Source organism: Typopeltis vanoorti, chromosome 19, assembly GCF_054136105.1.
Source record: "Typopeltis vanoorti isolate ZY-2024b chromosome 19, IOZ_Tvanoo_1.0, whole genome shotgun sequence".
Taxonomy (NCBI): domain Eukaryota; kingdom Metazoa; phylum Arthropoda; class Arachnida; order Uropygi; family Thelyphonidae; genus Typopeltis; species Typopeltis vanoorti.
In genome coordinates, this window is record NC_143567.1 from 27,130,535 (window position 1) to 27,151,856 (window position 21,322).

The window sequence follows — 21,322 nt, forward strand, 5'->3', positions numbered from 1 at the left end:
AAGATATTGAAAACAGCACCACATTGGCTAATTAAACAATAACAATTTATTGTTTAGTGCCAAAGCAATATTTCTTTTTTGAAGTAATTATTGTGAATGGTGAACATGCTTATTCAAACATGTTGCAAAATTGCCTTATTCCTGAACAGAGGCAATCAAGACAATGATGGTAGTCTTTCAGTAAGATGGGACATCATGCCACTTCACCTACAGTGTTTGAGAATTTTTAAATAAGGTTTTTCTCAAAAGATGGATTGCATGAGGTGGGCAAACACCTAGGCAACCTCACACCTCAGACTTATTTGCATTATATTTTTTCCTATGAGGACATGTTAAAACTGAAGATTACTCAACAAAATCTTACTCTCAAATGATCTTCATGCCAGCAGAACAAATGTAATCAGTGCTGTAACTCAAATACAACTGCAGAACATGTTTGGGGCACTTCAAGATCATGATATGTTTTGTATCTAAAATGAATGGATATGTTGAAAGTTAACATTCCTACAATTAAATATGCTAAATTTTGAATAAATTCCAGCTCTGTTGTATTTTGCACATTGTTTATATCCTATGCAAAAGCAAAGTTATTAAAAATTCATACACAAGCTGTAGGTGAAATAATGTCACTGAAAGACTGAAAAGTTTTACTGCTTGCAGAATTTAATTGATTTATCATTTTTTTTATGTATTCACAGCTTATATATTAGAGTAGTCATAATTCAATATATAAGTTGAGAATACATATGAACAGCCCCCCCCCCCTCTCTCTCTATGTTCACTGGGCATCTACAGATGCCGTATGGTCACGCTGATGCTCAGTGATGAGCCACACCAGGCCTCGCCATGTAGGCCTGTTGTTTGCTTTTCTGGCAGCCTCAACTCTCTGAAGATCAGTCACTCCACACACACCATCCATCTATCTCATTGATGGTCTACCTCTTCCTCTTTTTCCAGGAATTTTACCTTCTATTACTGTTCTGAGAAATCCCCCCTTCCATCCTTTCTATGTGTCCAAAATATTTTAACTTTCTTCTGTCAATATCCTTAAGGAGCCTTCAAGTTCTGCTGATCTTTTCTAATACCCATTCATTTGTATGCCTTTCAATATATGGTATCCTCAACAGCCTTCTGTAACACCCCATGAACAGCCCTGCAAACAATAAGTACTTCATATTATGGGTCAAAACTTATACCATGATACAAACAAATTTCACACTTTGAGCTGATAGGGATGTTATAAATGGGATTCCTCAACCAAGTGATCTGGTTGAAGAGTCCCATTTCCTCTAAATAAAGAATGGCAAAGTGTAAACCTCTGGTATTTCATGATCTGAACTTTAAGTCATTGTACAACATTGTACTATAATCATTTTCAAAATCCTCAATGCCAATTCAAGGTATGAAGAGTATGTTGACAATAAACGTGATCTTAATGAGATAAGGTAACCAGCTAAATAGTCAGTATACCCTGTCAGAGAGGTTTGTTGGTTTTATGGGGGGGGGGGTCCAAGTTGCTAAAGAGTGATATCAAAATTGGCAATGTTAATCTTATCTCTTTATTTTATGCAGATGGTGTCATACTTCTGAATAAATCCGGTACAAGTGTGCAAGATTCCCTGACTGAATTGAATAACTGTTGTAATAAATTTGATATGAAAATCAGCAATAAAGATAAAGACAATGAAAATAGGCAGAAACATTGAAAACCTCAACCTGAATGGTGAACCTATAGAACAAGTAAAACATTTCAGCCATTCAGGCACAATTATTAGTGAAGATGGTAAATTAAATATGGAAATAGATAACAGAATTAGTAAAGCTGGTATGGCAGGAAGTCAGCTGAATAAATTTATATGGAATAGGAAAGAAATTAATAACAACACTAAATTAGTTATATACAAGACAGTGTTTAAATCCATTTTAACTTATGGATCTGTGAGAGCTGGGTTAGAAATAAAACACTTAATCAAAGACTGGGGACCTCTGATATGAGAGTTGGTATCATTGACATATCACATTAAAAATAAGGATATAAGGAAAGAACTTGCCATTGTTAGCATTCAGAAAAAGTGTTAGCAGAGTTAATCTTAGATGGTATGGTCACCTAAACAGAATGGGAGAGGATATATTAGCAAAACAGGTGTTCTTTGCCAGGTTGGTAGGAAAAAAGAGCCAGAGGAAGACCAAGATGTAGATGGATTGATACAGAAAGCATACCTTAAAAGAAAGAAATATAAGATCTCGTAATGTTGGAGTCTTGACGACTAACAGATTAATTTGGAGGAAAAGTGTTGATTGGAAGTTAGCAATGGTGTAACTCTTACATGTAGTACAATCAAAATTATCCTGCATCCCCTGAGGGTACATATCAAGAATTTGATAATGATTATGAAGTTGCTAAGAGAAAAAACTGTGCTATTTAAGTCTAAGATTGCTGACTTAGATTTGCTTGATCACTTGCGTTTGGTTGCCATAGCATTGCCATACTACTCAGTCAAAAAATTTCAAGTTCATTGAAACTACTATATCACTTGCCTTAAATAGTCTAACTACATACTACTATACCAGCAATCAACTAAAACCAAACCCCTTGAAAACCCAGACTGGCCTTTTCCACCTTAACAATAAGGAAGCCAACAGGAAGCTACAGATTTCTTGGGAAGGCTCTAATATAGAACATTCCTGGAAACCAATCTACCTCGGTGTGAGTCTCGATCGCACCCTCTCATATAAAACCCACATAGTAAAAACAAAGGCAAAAGTGAATGCAAGAAACAACATACTAAGAAAGCTTACCTCCTCCAAATGGGGGTGCAGACCCTAGCACACTGAGATCTTCTGCCTTGGCTCTTTGCTGTTCTTCTGTCAAATATGCCTGCCCAGTATGGTCCAGATCCTGCCATGCTGAAAAACTTGATCCAGCATTGAATGAAAGCTGCCACTTAATTACAGGATGCCTGAAACCAACACCACTAAAAGACCTGTATACTTTGGCTGGTATTGCACACCCTTCAATTCAAAGATCTGCATTCTCAGCTGATAAAAGAAGCAGACAAATGAATGATGAACGCCGCCCACTATTCGCCTGCAGTGCCCCAAAGACTAAGATCCCGACATAGCTTCCTGACAACTGTTGAACCACCTAAAATCCTCCCAGAGACAAGACTTCAACAATGGCTTGCACTATATCCTGAAAATAATACTGGTATTCCAACAGCCAAACATCCTCCACGTGGTGCCCACTAGGACTGGAATACTTGAAAAAGCCTAAACAGACTCTGGACGACAGGATGCTGCAAACAAAACCTCATCAAATGGGGCTACCTCACTGGCCCAGACAATTGTGAGTGTGGGACAACCCAGTCCATGGAACACCTTTCTTGTCCCTTTCTTCCATTGCTTTGTGCAAAAGAGAACCTTATATCCTGCACAAAAAGAGCAGTTGATTGTGCAAGATACTGGAGGAACATCTAACCATGTTTATTGTATATAAGTTATGTATAGTTTCTTTTTTTCATATTTAATTATTATTCTCTGTATAATTCACCTACCAAATCTAAGCTGATCTCATTGTAATGTATCCTAATTTGTTGTAAATCATGTTGTACCACTTACTACTGTACTACTTGTGTTTGGATACGAAATAAATAACTTAGATTTGCTTGAAAAACTTAATAAAGTTCCTCTCTTCACAGATGAAATTTGAGTGTGAGTCTTTTCCCCCAAGCAAGTGACATGTGATGAAGTCACTCAGCCGTGTAGATAGCTTACAATATAAGATGCCATCCTAATTTGTAATGTATCCTAATTTGTTGTAAATCATGTTGTACCACTTACTTACTACTGTACTACTTGTGTTTGGATACGAAATAAATAACTTGGATTTGCTTGAAAAACTTAATAAAGTTCCTCTCTTCACAGATGAAATTTGAGTGTGAGTCTTTTCCCCCTAGCAAGTGACATGTGATGAAGTCACTCAGCCATGTAGATAGCTTACAATATAAGATGCCATCATATAGTCAGTCTGGAAACTAATTTGAGGAATGAGGACTAAAAACTAGTTTCCAGACTTTGACTTACATTTTTTTACATTTCTTCACTGAAAAATTAATTTCACAAATACACATCATACTAAGCAAAAACAAAATATCTTCCACAAAAACAATTTTGAGAGAGCAATAAACTAAACCAAGGAACTGGCAAACAGTTAAAGACATGCGAATTCCAGTCATATGAGTGTATACTCACAGGGCCAACTGGAATAGTGCCAGTTAGAGCATAACAGAAGAGTTAACAATTTCAAAACCAGTAGTTGAAATATTTCAAAATTTTACTCACTAGAAATGCATCTTAGGGACACTTTGTGTTTCTTTTGTTACACTAGTAAATTAAATTTAGTTACTATTTAGTATTTGTTATAAAGAAGTATTATTAAATGAAAAAAAAAATTAATAAAATCATATTGCTCACAAAACAAATTAATTACTTCTATTTTCACTATATAAATTGTCATATTATATGTGAAGCAGTAAATTGCACTTTTCTTTTTTAAAGACATATTATTAAACACAATTAAAACATGCTCAGTGATTGTGCATGCTATTATAACTTTTACTAACTCATATAGTTGTAATAGCAATTTCACTGAATAGAAGAAAATTTTGCTAATAGCAAAACCCAAATTTACAGCACTAACTAGTAAATATTTTCTTCCTTTCTGGCTATTTTGTTCTTGTAATTTCATATTTTTGGAACATTTTTTATGCATAGGTTGAAAAGATTCTGATGCAACAACATTAGATATCAGAACACATACAATCTGTAACTTGACAGTCAAAGCTGTGAACATTCAGCAATATAATAGCACCATATCTTCATAAAATAAAAACTATAACTTTTTTTTTCAAATTTCCTCCATCAACATACATTGATGTCTGATAATATATCAATATCTTTGTGTATTTCTGAAATAAAAGGTTCAGAATTTTTATTTTCTGAAAACATTTTTAAACATGATATTTCTCTGACACTGAAGAAATTGATTTGATCATCATCATCAATTTCTTGATATGTAGCCTAAAGGAATGTTCTCATATATATTATTTGTATGTATCACAAACCACTTGAATACAACATTTTAATAATAAATCACCATTTCCATGCATGATTAAGAAATGAACTGCTATGGCTATATAAACTGGGTTTCAAAACAAATTTTATAAAGATATATTAGTTAATCTTATCACCACAGTTAATTTGTAAGTGTTTAGAGGGTTTTTCTGTCTATGAGAAGAAAGCCCTGAGAGGGAAAAATCTTTCTGTCACTTTCTAAGACATGATAAATGCATAAATTATTTAATTTTTGAATTAGTATACTTTCATGAAAACTATTACTATTCAAATGCTTTTAAGACTAATATGAGAAATGTGTGATTTATCTTATTTATTTGTTAAAAATATCTCATCCTCAACTTAACATTCTAGGTTCAATTATTATTATTATTATCCTAAGACCCTCGCCCATGGAGTCATGGACTCATATAGGAAGTCCCTTTTGTCATATATATACATCTCATCATACTGTGCCTTAAACACATTCAAATTCTCTGCAGACGCCATGATCTCAGGCAATGCATTCCAATCATTCACAACTCTCCATGCAAAAAAACCTGCTTCTCACTCCTTTGCTCACACACTCTTTAAACAGCTTCCAGAGATGACCTCTTGTTCTCCCCCAATCTCCCACCATTTTATGAAAACCCTCTTCAACATTAATTCTATAACATAACAACCCCTTACCAACTTGTATTTCTCTATCATATCACTCCTCTTCTTCCTATCCACTAGACTCTGCAAATTGCATTGACACAACCTTCCATCATATTCAATATTCTAGAGATCAGTTTGGTCAATTGCCTCTGAACCCTCACCAGCATCTCTTCATAATTTTGAAAACTAGGTGACCAAATCTGCACACAGTAGTCCATATGTGGCTTAATCAGAGCCTTATATAATGGAACAAGAATCTCCTTACTTCTACAAGTCAGTGTAATCCACATCATTTCCAGAATTCGTTGTGTTGTGCTTACAATTTTGACAATATGTCCTTTAAATTTGAGATCCTTATCCACCATCACCCCAATATCTCTTATTTTCTCCACCTCCAACAATATATCCCACTAAGAGTATATTCTACATCCCATCTTTGTTTTCCAAATGTTAAAACCTTACATTTTGTAACATTGAACTGATATCCTCACTCCCATGCCTATTCAGTCAGTCTATTCAAGTCTTCTTGTAAAGCCAAAACATTTGCTCTACTCCTCATAGTTCATCCCAACTTTGCATCATCTGCAAACAATTGTATATCCAAATTCAAATCTTCCTTAATATCATTAACATAAAGGGTTAAACAGCAATGGTCCTAAAACTGACCCCTAAGACACACCACTAGTGACTTTCCTCTTATGCAATATTGATTCTCCATAACAACTTATTGATACCTATCAGACAGCCAATCTCCAATCTAATCCAAGTCTAATATCCAAATCCATCTACTCTAGTTTGACAATCAATTTATCATGTAGTAATCTATCAGAAGTCTTTACAAAGCATGAGTATCCATCTATTGTGTATCCATCTCGCACGTCCAAGTCTGCTGTCACCTTATTGTAATAAGTAAGTAGATCACTAAAACATGATCTTCCTTTAGCAAATCCATGCTGTCCATCAAAGAAATATCACTGTTGTCAATCCAATTCTGTATCCTAATTCTTGCCAGTATTTCCAACACTTTAACCACAACACCTGACACACAGATTGGCCTATAATTTGATGCTTGACTTCTGTCACCTCTCCTTAATGAAGCAGTATAATCTTGCTTTCCTTCCACTCCTTTGGAACTTGATCCAATGTAATACTCATATTAAACAAAGATTCAAGGCATATGTCAACTCCTCTGGCACACTGCTTCAAAATACGCAGTGATATGTCATCAAGTCCCACAGCCTTATTAATATCAAATTTGCTTAATTCTCCATATACCTCTTCCTCACTCACAGTCTCTCCTCCTCATCATCCATTGCTCTCGAACTCTCCATGATGCCAAATTCACAAGGATGAAAGACCTGTATGAGCTGCTCATTAAACATCTCAACTATATCCTCTGCAGCAGCTGCTAACAGAATTTTTTTTTTTTTTTGGCTTCATTAGCTAACTACTGCTCATACTGAACTTTTGCTACCTAATGGTCCAACTGAGTCACCCTTCTTGCCTATTCTTTGTATTCTTCATGGAATTGATTATTACCATTCCTCTTATGTTGCCTCTAATGCCCTTTTCTCTGTATTGCATGTTTAATCTCTTCATTCATCCATTTCACACTTACCCTATTTAACCTTCTGACCTTTGGAATACATTTAGACATTGCTTCTACTAGATAGTTCTAGAATATCACCCAAGCAGCACTACCCTCCTTTCTACCCAACTCCTCATTCCATGCTTCAGCTGCAAGATATCTCCTGAGTTTCTCATAATCACCAGCCTTGTAGTTCCACATATACCTTCCCCTCACAGAAGTCCTCACATGGCTGATAATCATCCAGGTAATCACTTCATGGTCACTCTCACCAGATGGAGGGAGATTTGACAGTGCAATTATAATAACATCCTCTGATTAGATGATCAAATCCAAGACCCTCAATCCTTGTGTGCCCTCTGTTACATACTGCCTGAGATAGTTGTCCCTCAAAAACTCAAGAAACTCATTTTCTTTACTTCCGATTGCTATATCATTATCCCAATCTATACTGCCATTGCAATTTTTCCACTTGGTTATACTATAATTAAAGATGTCAAGAAATTTTATTCTTGGTTTAATCCTTTGTCCAAGTGTAAGCAAACCAAGTTTGTGCCTGAAGTATTTTCAGGACTGGGACAACTCGTATATAGAAGATAATAACTTCACATCACTTGCCTTAGTATCTCATAATGTAAAGCACATATCTTTACAGACATGTATAATGCTATGTTTTCTGGAAAGGGTCACTATCCAGACCGGTTTCGACCTTAACTGAGGTTTCATCAGTGGGAGCCAGTTCCCAAACCAAGAATAAAATTTCTTGGTTTGGGAATAAAAGAATAAAATCACCCATAATGATTATCCCTGTCCCATTTGCTTATACATTTCGTGATAACTACCCTTCACATTACCAGGTGTCTATAACAAGATCCAATGAATTCACACCATGCTGTCTCAAAACCACTACCACTATTTCCTCCCCTTGCATCTCTACCTTATATGGACATAACTATTTTTCCATCACCAATAGCACTCCACCTCCCTTTTTATCCTTTCTATCTTCACGAAATACATCATACTTTTCCATCTCTATTCCTGTAAAGATTTCATCCAACCATGTCTGACTTATTCCAACAATTTTTGGGTGAAGGAACTCAATCAATGCAACCATTTCATTTTTCCCTTGTTTCTGATACTTCTAACATTCACATACAAACATAACAGCTCATTCTTGGATCTATAACAAGTTTACTGATACCACTTATTAGATGTGACTTCTCCATACTTTTCTCAGGCCATTTCTTAATCTCCTTACTCAACCCAGAAACTTCTTCAAATCCAACTATTTTCCCTACGTCCCACGTCACCCCCCCTTCCCTTTCTGTCTACACACATATTCACATCCTCTTGGAGCATCAACCTTTCTCAGAGCATCACCCTGAGTCTCCCCATTTCTCTGCTTGTCTTGCATACTTGTTCTCTCATTCTCTACTCACTTCTTCATTCATAAGCACCACTTCAATATCTCCTTCCTTCCTTACTCTCCAACTCTTTTACATTGTTTCTGACTTGTTCAGATTCATTCTCTGCACTCATTACTCTCCTTTCTAGCAGCAATCTCTCCAAATGACTCCCACCAAAACCATTCAAATGCAGTCCATCACGCTTATATAATTTAATTCTTCCTTCAAACATTAACACATTCCACACATTAACAAACTGCACTCCTTTCTCTTCACACATTTCTGCTAACATATTATTCATAATTCTTGCTCTCTGCCTCATCTCATCACTGTCATACCTGGGCAACACATTGACTACCTTTCCTATCACACTATTATCTCTTATCCTTCTCAACAACCTCCTGATAGCCAGTCTTACATGTTCCTTCTTACGAAACTTTCATAGTTTCTACATTCAGCTTTGAAATATGCTGGATCTAATATTCATTTTGCTTATGTAATTTTGCATTGATGATCAGAAACCTTTTGGCTCTTCATTTTAGTAATTATATATTCCTTATTCTCAGTCAAGTCATTTGTCCCCACTACCAACTCCTTTGCTTGTTTACTCCTCATATCCAATGCCTCAATCACTCTATTCATTTTACCTCCTGGAAAACAAACCCCATACATCTTCTCGTTTAACACACCTCTGATAATCAACTCGCCATACAATGTGGGATTTTTTGTTACCTTTTTCATGTTGACATAATTCGTTTATATTTTCTTCACTCTTCCATACATATCTAGCCAAACTGATCTTCAAAAACTCAGCTTTCAAATCCTACATCCTTTTTTCACTATCATTCACTGCTATTTTATTGCCAGTCACTCACACACACACACTTGTTCGCCACCTTACTGTTAATTGCACTATGTTTTTCATCATCATTACTGCTACTTTATCATTAATTTCACTCTGTTGGTCAACATCATTATTGCTTGCTTTATCCCCAATCGAACTTTTTTCCCCCTTGGTATCACTTCCATAGTCTCTGAACATTTGCACAATCATCAAACTGCTGTGTCAGTTACAACACCATGTTCCCCACTCATATTTAAGCAAGCCTCATGGTCCATCAGAATATCGCATTTCCTACACACACACACAAACTACATTCATGGCACTGTACAATTTTTGAGAAATCCATGGCATTTACTTTATTTGTCTTCTATGCAGACCTATGAAATGATTTGCCTATCATCAGCATGCTAACAAATGGCCTGTCATGACTATCAGTTTTAACCTAATTAATAGGGCAGTTATCCATACCTATGTTATCTGCTTCCCTGGCAGGTTGGCTTGTTTTGCAGGGAAAAAAAAAATCCAGGAGACAAACTTCTCTTCAGTTGACAAGCCTGAGCCTGTGTAAAGGAAAAGTTTTTTTGTTTTTTTTTCCATTGTTAACAGAATTTAACCCAAATCTCTCCAATCAAAGGGCATTGCTGTTAATGTTACAATAGGACAGTTATTCATACCTACATTATCTGCTTCCCTGGTGTTCTCCAGTGGTTTGCTTATTTTTCAGGACCCCCCCCCCACCAAAAAAAAAAAAAAAATCCAGGAGACAAACTTTGTTGTTGTTACCAAATGAGCCATATATAGCTTTTCATCTTTCTAATGAAGTAGACTATTTGAGTGGGATGGATAGGATTAATAAAAAGGCAACAAGCATTTTAATCAATAAAGACAATTACAAAGGATAATGCTACACTTACTTGGAGATATCCTCATGAATTCCAGTGCTTGTTCTTGGGCTTCATCTAAAATATCTTTCAAAAAAACAATTTTTCCCTTTCTTGTACTCAATCCATTTATTTTACCAAACTGTATATGATGTAGACTGCTACATAAAACAATACAAAGAATGTGAATATTAACTTGCTCATATGTTTCATCTAGAAATAATGATACCATTAAAAAAAAAGCTACAGCAGAGAAAGAAAGAAAGGAACAAAGTGTATGGCTTATTCTCAATATTTCATTTCTGTTTATATTTTAATGGTATTTTAATTGCTGATTTTCACACCTTTCGAACTGCTTCTTTAATTTTGAAGTTTTTTTTATTTATAATAGAATTTACACAAATTCTATTATACATTTACGCACACAATTGTCCTTGTTATCAAGGTAATTTTAGTTTCTGTCTTCACTAAGTTCGGTAGTGTTAAATTGCTTCTGATAATGTTAGCTTAAGGGTATGAAAATGTTGGCTGTAAATAATTAGTAAATTATTTTTATATACTAATACTAATTATTATTTATTCACAATACCTATCATACCTCTCCTCACACTCATTCACTGACGAAGCATTCACAACTACCTCTGGCAACCCATTCCATCCATTCACCACCCTCCAAGCAAAAATCTAGTCCAAACACTAGATTCTTTACTAACCACACTCTTACACAATTCCATGGGTGTCCCTCATTCTCTCCTTTCCTGCCATGTATACTGAAAGAATTCTTCAGTGTCAATCCTATAAAAACCCCTTTAATAACTTATATGCTCTTCTTTTCCACCTATCAGCTATTTCTGAAGTCCACAAGACTCTATCTATTGTCACAGGGAACATTCCATAGACCTGCCACAATCTTTGTCACTTGCATCTGGATTCTTTCCATTTCATCTCTGCAGAATCTGGGTGACCAGATCTGCATGCAGTAGTAAAGATGTGACCTTACTAAAGCTTTATAAATTTATACAAACATATACATATCTAGAGATTAAAAAGGCCAAATGATCCAAGCTAGTGAAGAGGATGTGACAGCTATTTTTAAGTTTTTCGAAAAGTAACAAATTTCAGAAAGACATGCCTTTAAAATAATGCAAAAAATTTACAAGTGATGGTGTATAATAAACAGCACCCATGTTTGTTCACTCAAATTCATTAAAAAGGAAATTATTAGGTTATCCCTATTATATTTTTAAATAAAATAATTCACAAAAATTCTAGTATTATATAAACAGAATGAAGATAATAATTAATATAAAAATGCTCCATATAATCATAGGATCAGTTGGATAAATATGACTTTATAAGACACTTTGTAACTCAGTCAGTAATGATGCCAAGTGTTTTTTTTTCTTCTTTTTTGTCAAAAAAAAAATGGTGCTGGTACTCATTCTTTGTTAGCAGAAAAAATTGAAAATTAAAAGGATATGAAAATAAAAAATTATTTACTGATATTATTATATCATAGTGCAATAATATTTTTGGAACAAGAACAATAAATTAAGTATATAACACAGATTATTAAGCATAACTTTACTGTACAAGTACATAAAAAATAAGTAAAATGTGCATAAAATTCCAAAGTTTTATTAAGTTCTTATCTGATGCAATACACTGGCTTCTTTCTTTACTATTTTTATTATTATTATTCAGGCCTCCATAGAGTCAAAAGACTCATCGCAGGAGGTCCCTCCTAGGAAACACAGAGTCTATCAAGACTCATCGGGAGGTCCCTCCTAGGAAACACAGAGTCTATCAAGACTCATTGTGGGAGGTCCCTCCTAGGAAACACAAAGTCTATCATACCACTCCTTAAACTCATTGACCGTTCTTGCTCTCACCACTCTTCAACCACCCTCCATACAAAGAAACCACGCCTCACCCTTTTGCTCACAGTTTCCTTTCGTAACTTCCAGGGATGGCCCCTTGTCATCACTCCTTCCCGTTCAACCAAGCGAAAGAACTCCCCAGTGTCAACCCTGTAACCACCTCTAAACAGTTTAAAAGTCTCAATCATATCATCTCGCTTTCTTCTATCCACCAAACTCTAATCCACATTCCCTCAGCTGATCCTCATAACTAACATTGTACAGTCCTGAAACCATCTTTATACCCTTTCTAGAGTTAATTTATCCACTTCAAATCCTGGGGATCAAATCTGAGAACAATTATCAACCCCAGATCTCGTCTCCCCTACTTCTTCCAGTATAGCTCCTCCCACAGAATATGCAGAGCCCCAAACAATGTGTCCCAAACCTCAAGACCTTACATTCTGCTGCATTAAACCGACACCCCCCCCATTCATTTGCCCATCTGTCTAGCTTATTCAAATCCTCTTTTTTGCCCATCTGTCTAGCTTATTCAAATCCTCTTGCAGGGCTACCACATCTGCACTATTACTAATAACCCTTCCCAGCTTCGCATCATCCACAAACAACTGAATATCTCCCTGAAATCCACTGACAATGTCATTGGTATAAAGATTAAACAATATAGGTCCCAGTACTGAGCCCTGTGGGACCCCCACTTGTAACCCTCTACCTCCTTGAAACTTCCCCACCATACACAACTTGCTGATACCTATCGGACAGCCAATCCTGAATCCAGTTGACCAACCTGACATCCAGATTCATGTGCTGCAACTTAAATATCAGCTAATCATGTGGCACCCTGTCAAATGCCTTCGCTAAGTCCAAGAAAATGGCAGTATATGCCTTTCCCTCATCTACTGCTCTTGTAACTTTATTATAAAAGGCTAGCATATTGCTGAATGATGTTTCCTAAGATGCCATGAATTGACATATTTTGCTGAATCAAAGTGTGTCAGCAGTGGGCATAGCATTTTAATAAATTGTAGAGAGAGAGAAACAGCTTTTGTCATCAACAAATATCTGTTTAGGTTGACAATTCATTTGTGAAAATCTGTGTTCACATTCACTTATTGAAAGTGATATACGCAGAGCATTTCATCAAATGCTACAATTTTTCTGAAAACTGTCTGTTCGGTTAGGTATTTTTGAAATACACAAAGTTTATCTCTTTCATTTAAGTGAAGCCTAATTGACAACTTTCTAACTTCACTTTCACCAAATGTCACTTGAGAGTTAATATTTTTTAGGCCACTGTTGTCGTCAAGTACTTGAGCTGATGCTGCTAAATCAGCATTTTTACTATCAAGTAATAACCAGTAATGTTTTCTATTGACTGTTTCCAAGTTCTGTCAAAAGCTTTTGAATGAACTGGAAAATAATTTCTGTAATCTGTCCTATGAAGTGAAATTCCTTGAAATCAGAATTTTGGTGGCATCTTTGTATTACTGTCTCAGAATCATTTGTCTTTCATTAAAAAGTTGCACAACAACTTCTCTTCTTTTATTTAGCCTGAATAGATCTATACTGTGTTCTGCAAATCCAAACTTAGGTCTGATAACTCTTGAAGAGCATCATACATTAAATTCAACTCCAATGTAAAGTTTTTAGTTGTAATTTTTTTTTCTGTAGTTCATATATGCATTTTTCTTTTGGATCTCACTTTGAATCATCGTATGCTTCTTGAAAAAGGAGTTATTCCAAACAGCTGAAACATACTGGAAACTAGATGTTACCCATTGTGTGCTTAAAATTCTTCCAGTTCTTAACAGTTCATTATCACATGAGTTTGCACACTTTAATTTCTCTGACAATTTTTGGTGATGTGCGATTAATGACATAAAGTTTGTCAACAAATGCTTTAAATCTATCAATAACAATAGCAGCTTTCACAATATCACCATCTAATAGATGAATCAGGATTAGCACAAGGAGAGGAATTAATGATTAATGAACATTTCTCTTTCATTAGTTTGGTAACTCCACTTTTACAATTAATGTTGACACAAATGCGAGATTTTAAAGTTTTCTGTCATATTGCACAACCAAAGATAATTTAGCAGAGAATCAAATATCCCTTTTCCAGTCCAAGAACAAATTTATGGACGAGCTCAATCCGCTGTCCAATATACAAGTTTGAATGTATACAAATGAAAGTGGATTTGTTACTTGACATAGTCAATTCATCAATCATCAATAAAATTTTACATTTTGACATAATGATTTGATCAAATTTTCATTTCATCACTAATGTAATTCAAGTTGCTAATACAAGCTTTATGTCAAAAAGTAAAAGTAGTGTATAACGGAATCTGTCTGACAGTCAGATACTACTCTATGGTGTCTGTATGGCTTTAAGCCACCCATGGCAGCAACATGAAACTGATAACCATCATCCCTAGTCCACACTGCCAACTAATGCCCATTCCAGTTTTGCACAACAGGAGACAACTGAATATCCCCACCCCTGAATTATTCCCTATATCATTAATATACAAATTGTACAATAGTGGCCCTAATATGGAGCCTTGAATCCCTTCACTAGTCACCCAGGCAGATACTACTCTATGGTGTCTGTCTGTCTGTCAGTCACCAATGTTAGCAACATGAAATTGATAACCATTATCCATTTTCCACATTGCCAACTAATGTCTGTTCCAGTTTTGCACCAACAGGAAACAACTGAATATCTCCCCCTGAATCATTCCCTATATCATTAATATACAAATTGTACAATAGTGGCCCTACTAAAGAGCCTTGAGATACTGCACTATTCATCCTCCTTCTCTTAGATTCCACTCCAACACACACTACTCTCTAGTTGTCTGTCAGCTACCCCTCCCCCAATCCTTGCCATTAGCTTCATATTCATTCCCCCATTTGTCCAACTTATTCAATAATTTTCAATGCAGTGTTCTGCTGAATGACTTTGCATAGGTCAAAAGTATCATAATGTAGCCATTTCCTTATCGTATTCTGTTGTTATTCTATTATCATGTGAGAAAATTAATAAGGCAAGACCTACTTTTTACAGAGCTGTGCTGCACACCATAAAATTTCACATTTTTATCTACCCATTCCTGAACCCTATCATTTAATTAACTTTTCCAACCTTAACCACAATTCTTCTTCTTCTCTTCAAGGATTAGTCATTTGCCTGTTACAGCTTCACTGGTCTCTCTCTCTCCCCCCCCCCCCTTTGGTCTATATCTATCCACTTTATTTGGTAGCCAATATCTTTCCTAAACAGATGTTCTTTCCATTTCTCTCTATATTCCATGATCTTTTCAATTATGTTATAAATATTTAGTTCTTTTCTGATGTCTTAATTTCTTATATGGTCCAATTTTGAGCATCCTTTTATTGCTCTTAAAAATCTCATCTCTGTAGCTGGTATTTTCCTTTCATCTTTCTTTTTAATAGTCCATGTTTCTGAACCATATAACAGAGTGGGAGTGGTCATTACTTAGTAAAATTTTAGTTAAGTTTCTTGTCTTGTTTTTTTATTCAGTGTCCTTTTAATTGTTTCATAGACTTTCTGAAATTTTATTATTTTTTCATTTATATCTTTATGTTATTATGCAACCTAAATAATTAAACTATGTCATCTGTTCTATTATTTTATTTTCTATAACTATTTTTGATCTAATAAAAAATGCCAAGACTAAATAGTATTGTTGGCTTATTTTGGTCAATTCATAAACTGATTTTCAAGGTGCTTAAGGGTCAAAGCTGTATAACTGAGAGGAGACCTCCACACAGCCTTTAAAGGAATGTGGAGAACCGACCAGGGCTTCTGACCTACTGTCCAATCCTCAGCTTCTCCTGGTGAACCCTGTTGGATATCTACTTGGATACTGAATGAATGAGGATGGGCTGGCAATTTGGGATTTAGCTGACCAAATTGTATTCTTATTGGTTAAACCAAAATAAAAAATGATGGTACAACATGACAAAATTTCATGCTGGCTGGGGCATCGCCCGGTTAAACAAGGCCCCCGTTGTTTTTGCCAGGGAACCAGGGTGAACAGCGAAAAGTCAGCTACTGGAACAAATCTGAAAACACACCCCAACTCTACATCACCAGAGTTAAAGATCGCTACTATCAACATAAGAAGCCTGAATGGCAAAGAAATGGAGCTAGCTGGGGAATTAGATAAGTACCAGATCGACATAAATGGGGTGACTGAAACAAAAAAGACAAAAACTGGTGAGATCTTTCTGAGCAATAAATACAAAATGTTATATTCAGGCAATGACAATCAAGGAAAAGAAGGAGTAGCCAAAGTATTCAACACAAAATACAAGGCTAATCTCATATGTGGGCAAATATGAGAATGCCCACATCTAAATGATGTGGGCATTCTCATATTTGCCCACATCAAGTAGAATGATGTGGGCAAATATGAGAATGGGGAACTGGACAATGAGACTTATTTGTGCCTATGGTCCCACAGAAGTGGAAGAATTTTTTGAGGCTTTAGAAAAAGCAACTGACACAATGAAAAAGTTGGTCCTTGTTGGGGATCTGAATAGCAGAGTAGGAAATGATTGTCAGACATACAAAAAATATTTTGGGAAAATTTGGAGAAAAGAGCAAAGCTAATAATAATGGCAAATATCTGTTGGATTTCTGCTCAGGACATGGACTGGTTATTAGTAACACCATGTTCCAACATAAAAATGTGCACAAATTCACATGGAGAGAAGAGGCAAGGAATAAGAAAAGTCTCATTGACTATGTTATTGTTGATAGTGATGTTTTCTCCCTGGTGCAGGATACCAGAGTGTACAGAGAATTTGAATTGGAAGTGAGCACTATTTAGTCTTGAGCAGGATAAAATTGAATTTCATATTGAAAAGAATAACATGTAAGAAAGTTTTAAAGCGATAAAATTTGAGCAGCTCTCAGATGTGAACTGTAGACTAACATACACAAAGATTATTGAAGAAAAAATAAAAGCATTTGAGAACAGGAACCAAACCTTGGAGATTCAGAGGAAAGCCTTGAAGAAAACCCTGTTTGATTCAGCCAGAGAGCCATGTGGTGAAGTTTTCTGCAAGGATAGAAAAATCAGAACTAAATGGTGGAGACAGGAAGTTAAAGAGGCAGTGAAGGAAAAGAAGAAAGCATATCAAAAGTTCCTGGCAAATAAGTCAGCTTGTGCTCTTAGAGAATACAGAGACAAATGCAAGACTGCTAAACACTGTGTAAAACTAACTAAACAAAAGTCATGGGAGGACTTTGGCAAGAATATAGAAAATAAATATCAAGAAGGTGGCAAAATATTCTGGAGGTTGTTGAAGAAGCTTAGGAATGGAGGAAAGAGTGCTGTAAAAGGAGTTATAGATGATAAAGGTGACATGAAAACGGGAGAAAAAGATATCCTTGAAATATGGAGTAATTACTTTGAAAAACTGCTGTTATGTCACTGCCTCGTGTCACTTTTACTTTTATTCTTATGTTATATTATTCTAAATGTATTATTTATCTCTCATGCATATCAGTTATTTCATTGCTGACAAATTTATATTTTGTTTAGAATGACTGCACCAGCCAGCAACTAAATTCTGATATTCAAATATATAATAATGCTAAACAATAAAGGGATCACGTGATGTGCAGTCGTGGCTCCCCCCTTTTCTTTCTTACGTAAATTGCTTCTCCCTTCACTCATACAGGTCCGAAAGTTTTATAAGTGGTAATTCAATCTCAGAGACAACAGACTCATGAGCTTTGATATAAAGAAATACATTTATTAGAAACACTTGCATAGATACACTTTAAGTAATAATTTCAATTCTAGAGAGTGTGAACTCCTCCCCTCCCCCTTTAGGTTAAGAAACCCAAAATTTCAATTCTTATGTTTAAATGAAACGATCCTATATCTGTGTTATATTATTATGTTCAGACTGGATTATTCCATACAGGGTTACTCAGTGCTCATTTTCTAAGCACAATTATATACAATCTTTATACAAAGTATGTCAGACGCATTCCGTCTTGTATTTTAACATGGAACTCTATTCTAATTCATGCTCAAGCTCTATCCCCCCACAACTTAAATAAAATTCAGGCTAATATCTAACACTATATCATATAGCTTCTTCCTGACAAACAGTTCAAAGGTTAGGTTCCTTTCTCAGCACAAGATTAGAGTGGCACCAGCTTATTTGACAGAGACAGATCAGTCCAGGCAGTTCTTTAGGCACTATGGGTAAGTTAATGTGTGGAGCTCCTTAAATCCTTGGCTCCTATTTCTTTTATGATTACAATTCTATAATGAGTATGAAAAATTGTACATTACCATCTTATTCTTTTCATGGGGTTTCCGTGACTTCCCTCCACGTTTTCACTTCTGATATGCAAGACTTTCGTATTTTCTCATCATGTGTTTCTGTGGCATCAGCGACTTACTTCCACTATCTTCGAAGGTTGCCCTTCGCTGACTTCACGTTAGCATAGCTTACCAACGGCTCTCTACTGGAATTCTGACTTCATTCCTTTGGTGGCTTTATTCGACTCAGTACAACAGCAACTGGGAGATTGTTGCTGGGCACCAGCGACAAGCTTCCGTAGCTATCCAGGATTGGACGGGAAGAGCGTTTGAGTCTCGGGCCACACCTTATATTAAAAATGCGAGCGCCCTCTCTCATTGACTACATCATACTCATAGCCACAGCCGATTGGTCACCCCAACTACGAACTGTTTTGACATGGTTCTAATACATAGATCTCTTATGCACATTTAATAATAACAATTTCGGTCCTGAGACACAACTTCCCTTTGCTTATTTTACACAGACATTATCAATTCTAAATACAGATTTCCTCATCATCATCATCAAATTCCTGCCATGTACCCTGAAGGGCTGTACAGGATATGACAGTACTACATGAAAAAATTACATCATTATTAACTTCCTATCTACAATTTTCCTCCAAATCAGTCTGTTACTTGTCAAGAGTCCAACATTATCAGATCTTATATTTCTATCGTCTAGGGCACTTTGTACCATATCAATCCACCTATATCTTGGTCTTCCTCTGGGTCGTTTTCCTGCCAACCTGGCAGAGAACACTTGTTTGGCTAATCTTTCCTCTCCCATTCTATTTAAGTGACCATACCATCTGAGATTAGCTCTGCTAACGCATTCCTGGATGCTGACAATGTCAAGTTCTTTCCTAATATCCTCATTTTTAATATGATATTGCCATTGATGCCATCTGTTCACACCTCTAATCTTTCTCAGGACTCTCATGTCTGCAGTCTCTAGTCTTTGGTCAAGTGTTTTACTTCTGACCCAGCTCTCAGATCCATAAGTTAAAATTGGTTTGAACACAGTCTTGTATACAGCTAATTTAGTGTTCCGACTAATTTCTTTCTTATTCCATATGAATTTATTCAACTGACTTCCCACGATACCAGCTTTGCTGATTCTGTTGTCTATTTCTATATTTAGTTTACCATCTTCAGTAAAAATTGTGCCTAAGCAGCTGAAATGTTTTACTTGTTCCACAGGTTCTCCATTCACAAAACAGTTGACATTTTCAATGATTCTGCCTATTTTCATTGTCTTTGTCTTTTTATTGCTGACCTTCATACCATATCTATTACAACAGCTATTCAATTTAGTCAGAGAATCTTGCAGACTTGTAGCAGATTTATTTAGAAGTATAACATCATCCGCATAAAGCAAAGAGCTGACATTAACATCTCCAATTTTGATATCATGTTTAATACCACATTCCTTCATAATGTGATCCATATAGATAATGAATAACAGAGGGGATAATGTACATCCTTGTCTCACACCAGATTTAACATTAAACCATCTTCCTGTACTTCCTTCAATTCTAACTGCTGACTCACAACTCAAATAAAGACTAAGTATTGCTTGATATAATGCCCCATTGACACCATATAACTGCAGCGTATTGAATAGCTTCTCTCTTGGCACCTTGTCATATGCCTTTTCCAAATCGACAAAACTTAAATACAGATCTTTGTTATATTCCCATGCTTTCTCGACTATTTGTTGTAAAATGAAGATCTGATCCTGACAGCCTGTATTTGGCCTGAATCCAGCTTGTTCTTCACCAAACTTTTCTTCCACAATTCTTCTCAACCGTTTCTCAAGTATACTTGCCAGGAACACTCAGTAGGGAAATACCTCTGTAATTCTCACATTGAATTTTATTTCCCTTTTTATATATGGGTACTATGAGAGCTCTACTCGAATCACCGGGAATTCGTCCCTCTGTCCAGGCTTTCTGAACTATGCAGTGCAGCAACTGTAACACTTTTATACCATCATACTTCAGCATTTCTGGTCGAATATCATCTACTCCTGCTGCCTTTCCACATTTCAAGCCTTTGATGGCTTTTCTACTTCAAGTATGGATATGTATTCCTGACTGCATGCCTGGTCAGTGTTTTTTATCACTGTGCTGTCATCACTGCTTGTTTCATTTAGCAGTTTTTCAAAGTAATTACTCCATACTTCAAGGATATCTTTTTCTCCTGTTTTCATTTCACCTTTATCATCACTAACTCCTTTTACAGCACTCTTTCCTCCATTCCTAAGCTTCTTCAACAACCTCCAGAATATTTTGCCACCTTCTTGATATTTATTTTCTATATTCTTGCCAAAGTCCTCCCATGACTTTTGTTTAGCTAGTTTTATTTTACACACTGTTTAGCATTCTAGGCATTTGTCTCTGTATTCTCTAAGAGCACAAGCTGAGTTATTTGCCAGGAACTTTTGATATGCTTTCTTCTTTTCTTTCACTGCCTCTTTAACTTCCTGTGTCCACCATGGAGTTCTAATTTTTCTATCCTTGCAGACAACCTCACCACATGCCTCTCTGGCAGAATCAATCAATGTTTTTTTCAGAGTTTGCCACTGAA

The 21,322-nt window shown here is 35.8% G+C and overlaps 1 protein-coding gene across 1 annotated transcript in view; it reads right to left on the minus strand.

Moving 5' to 3' along the window:
• ArgRS-m (arginyl-tRNA synthetase, mitochondrial) overlaps positions 1 to 21,322 on the minus strand; it is a 156,374-nt gene that overhangs the window by 33,857 nt on the left and 101,195 nt on the right. The window contains exon 14 of the mRNA XM_090409394.1: positions 10,525 to 10,652. Within this exon, the coding sequence (XP_090265520.1) occupies positions 10,525 to 10,652 (128 nt within the window). The remainder of the gene's footprint in view (positions 1 to 10,524; positions 10,653 to 21,322) is intronic.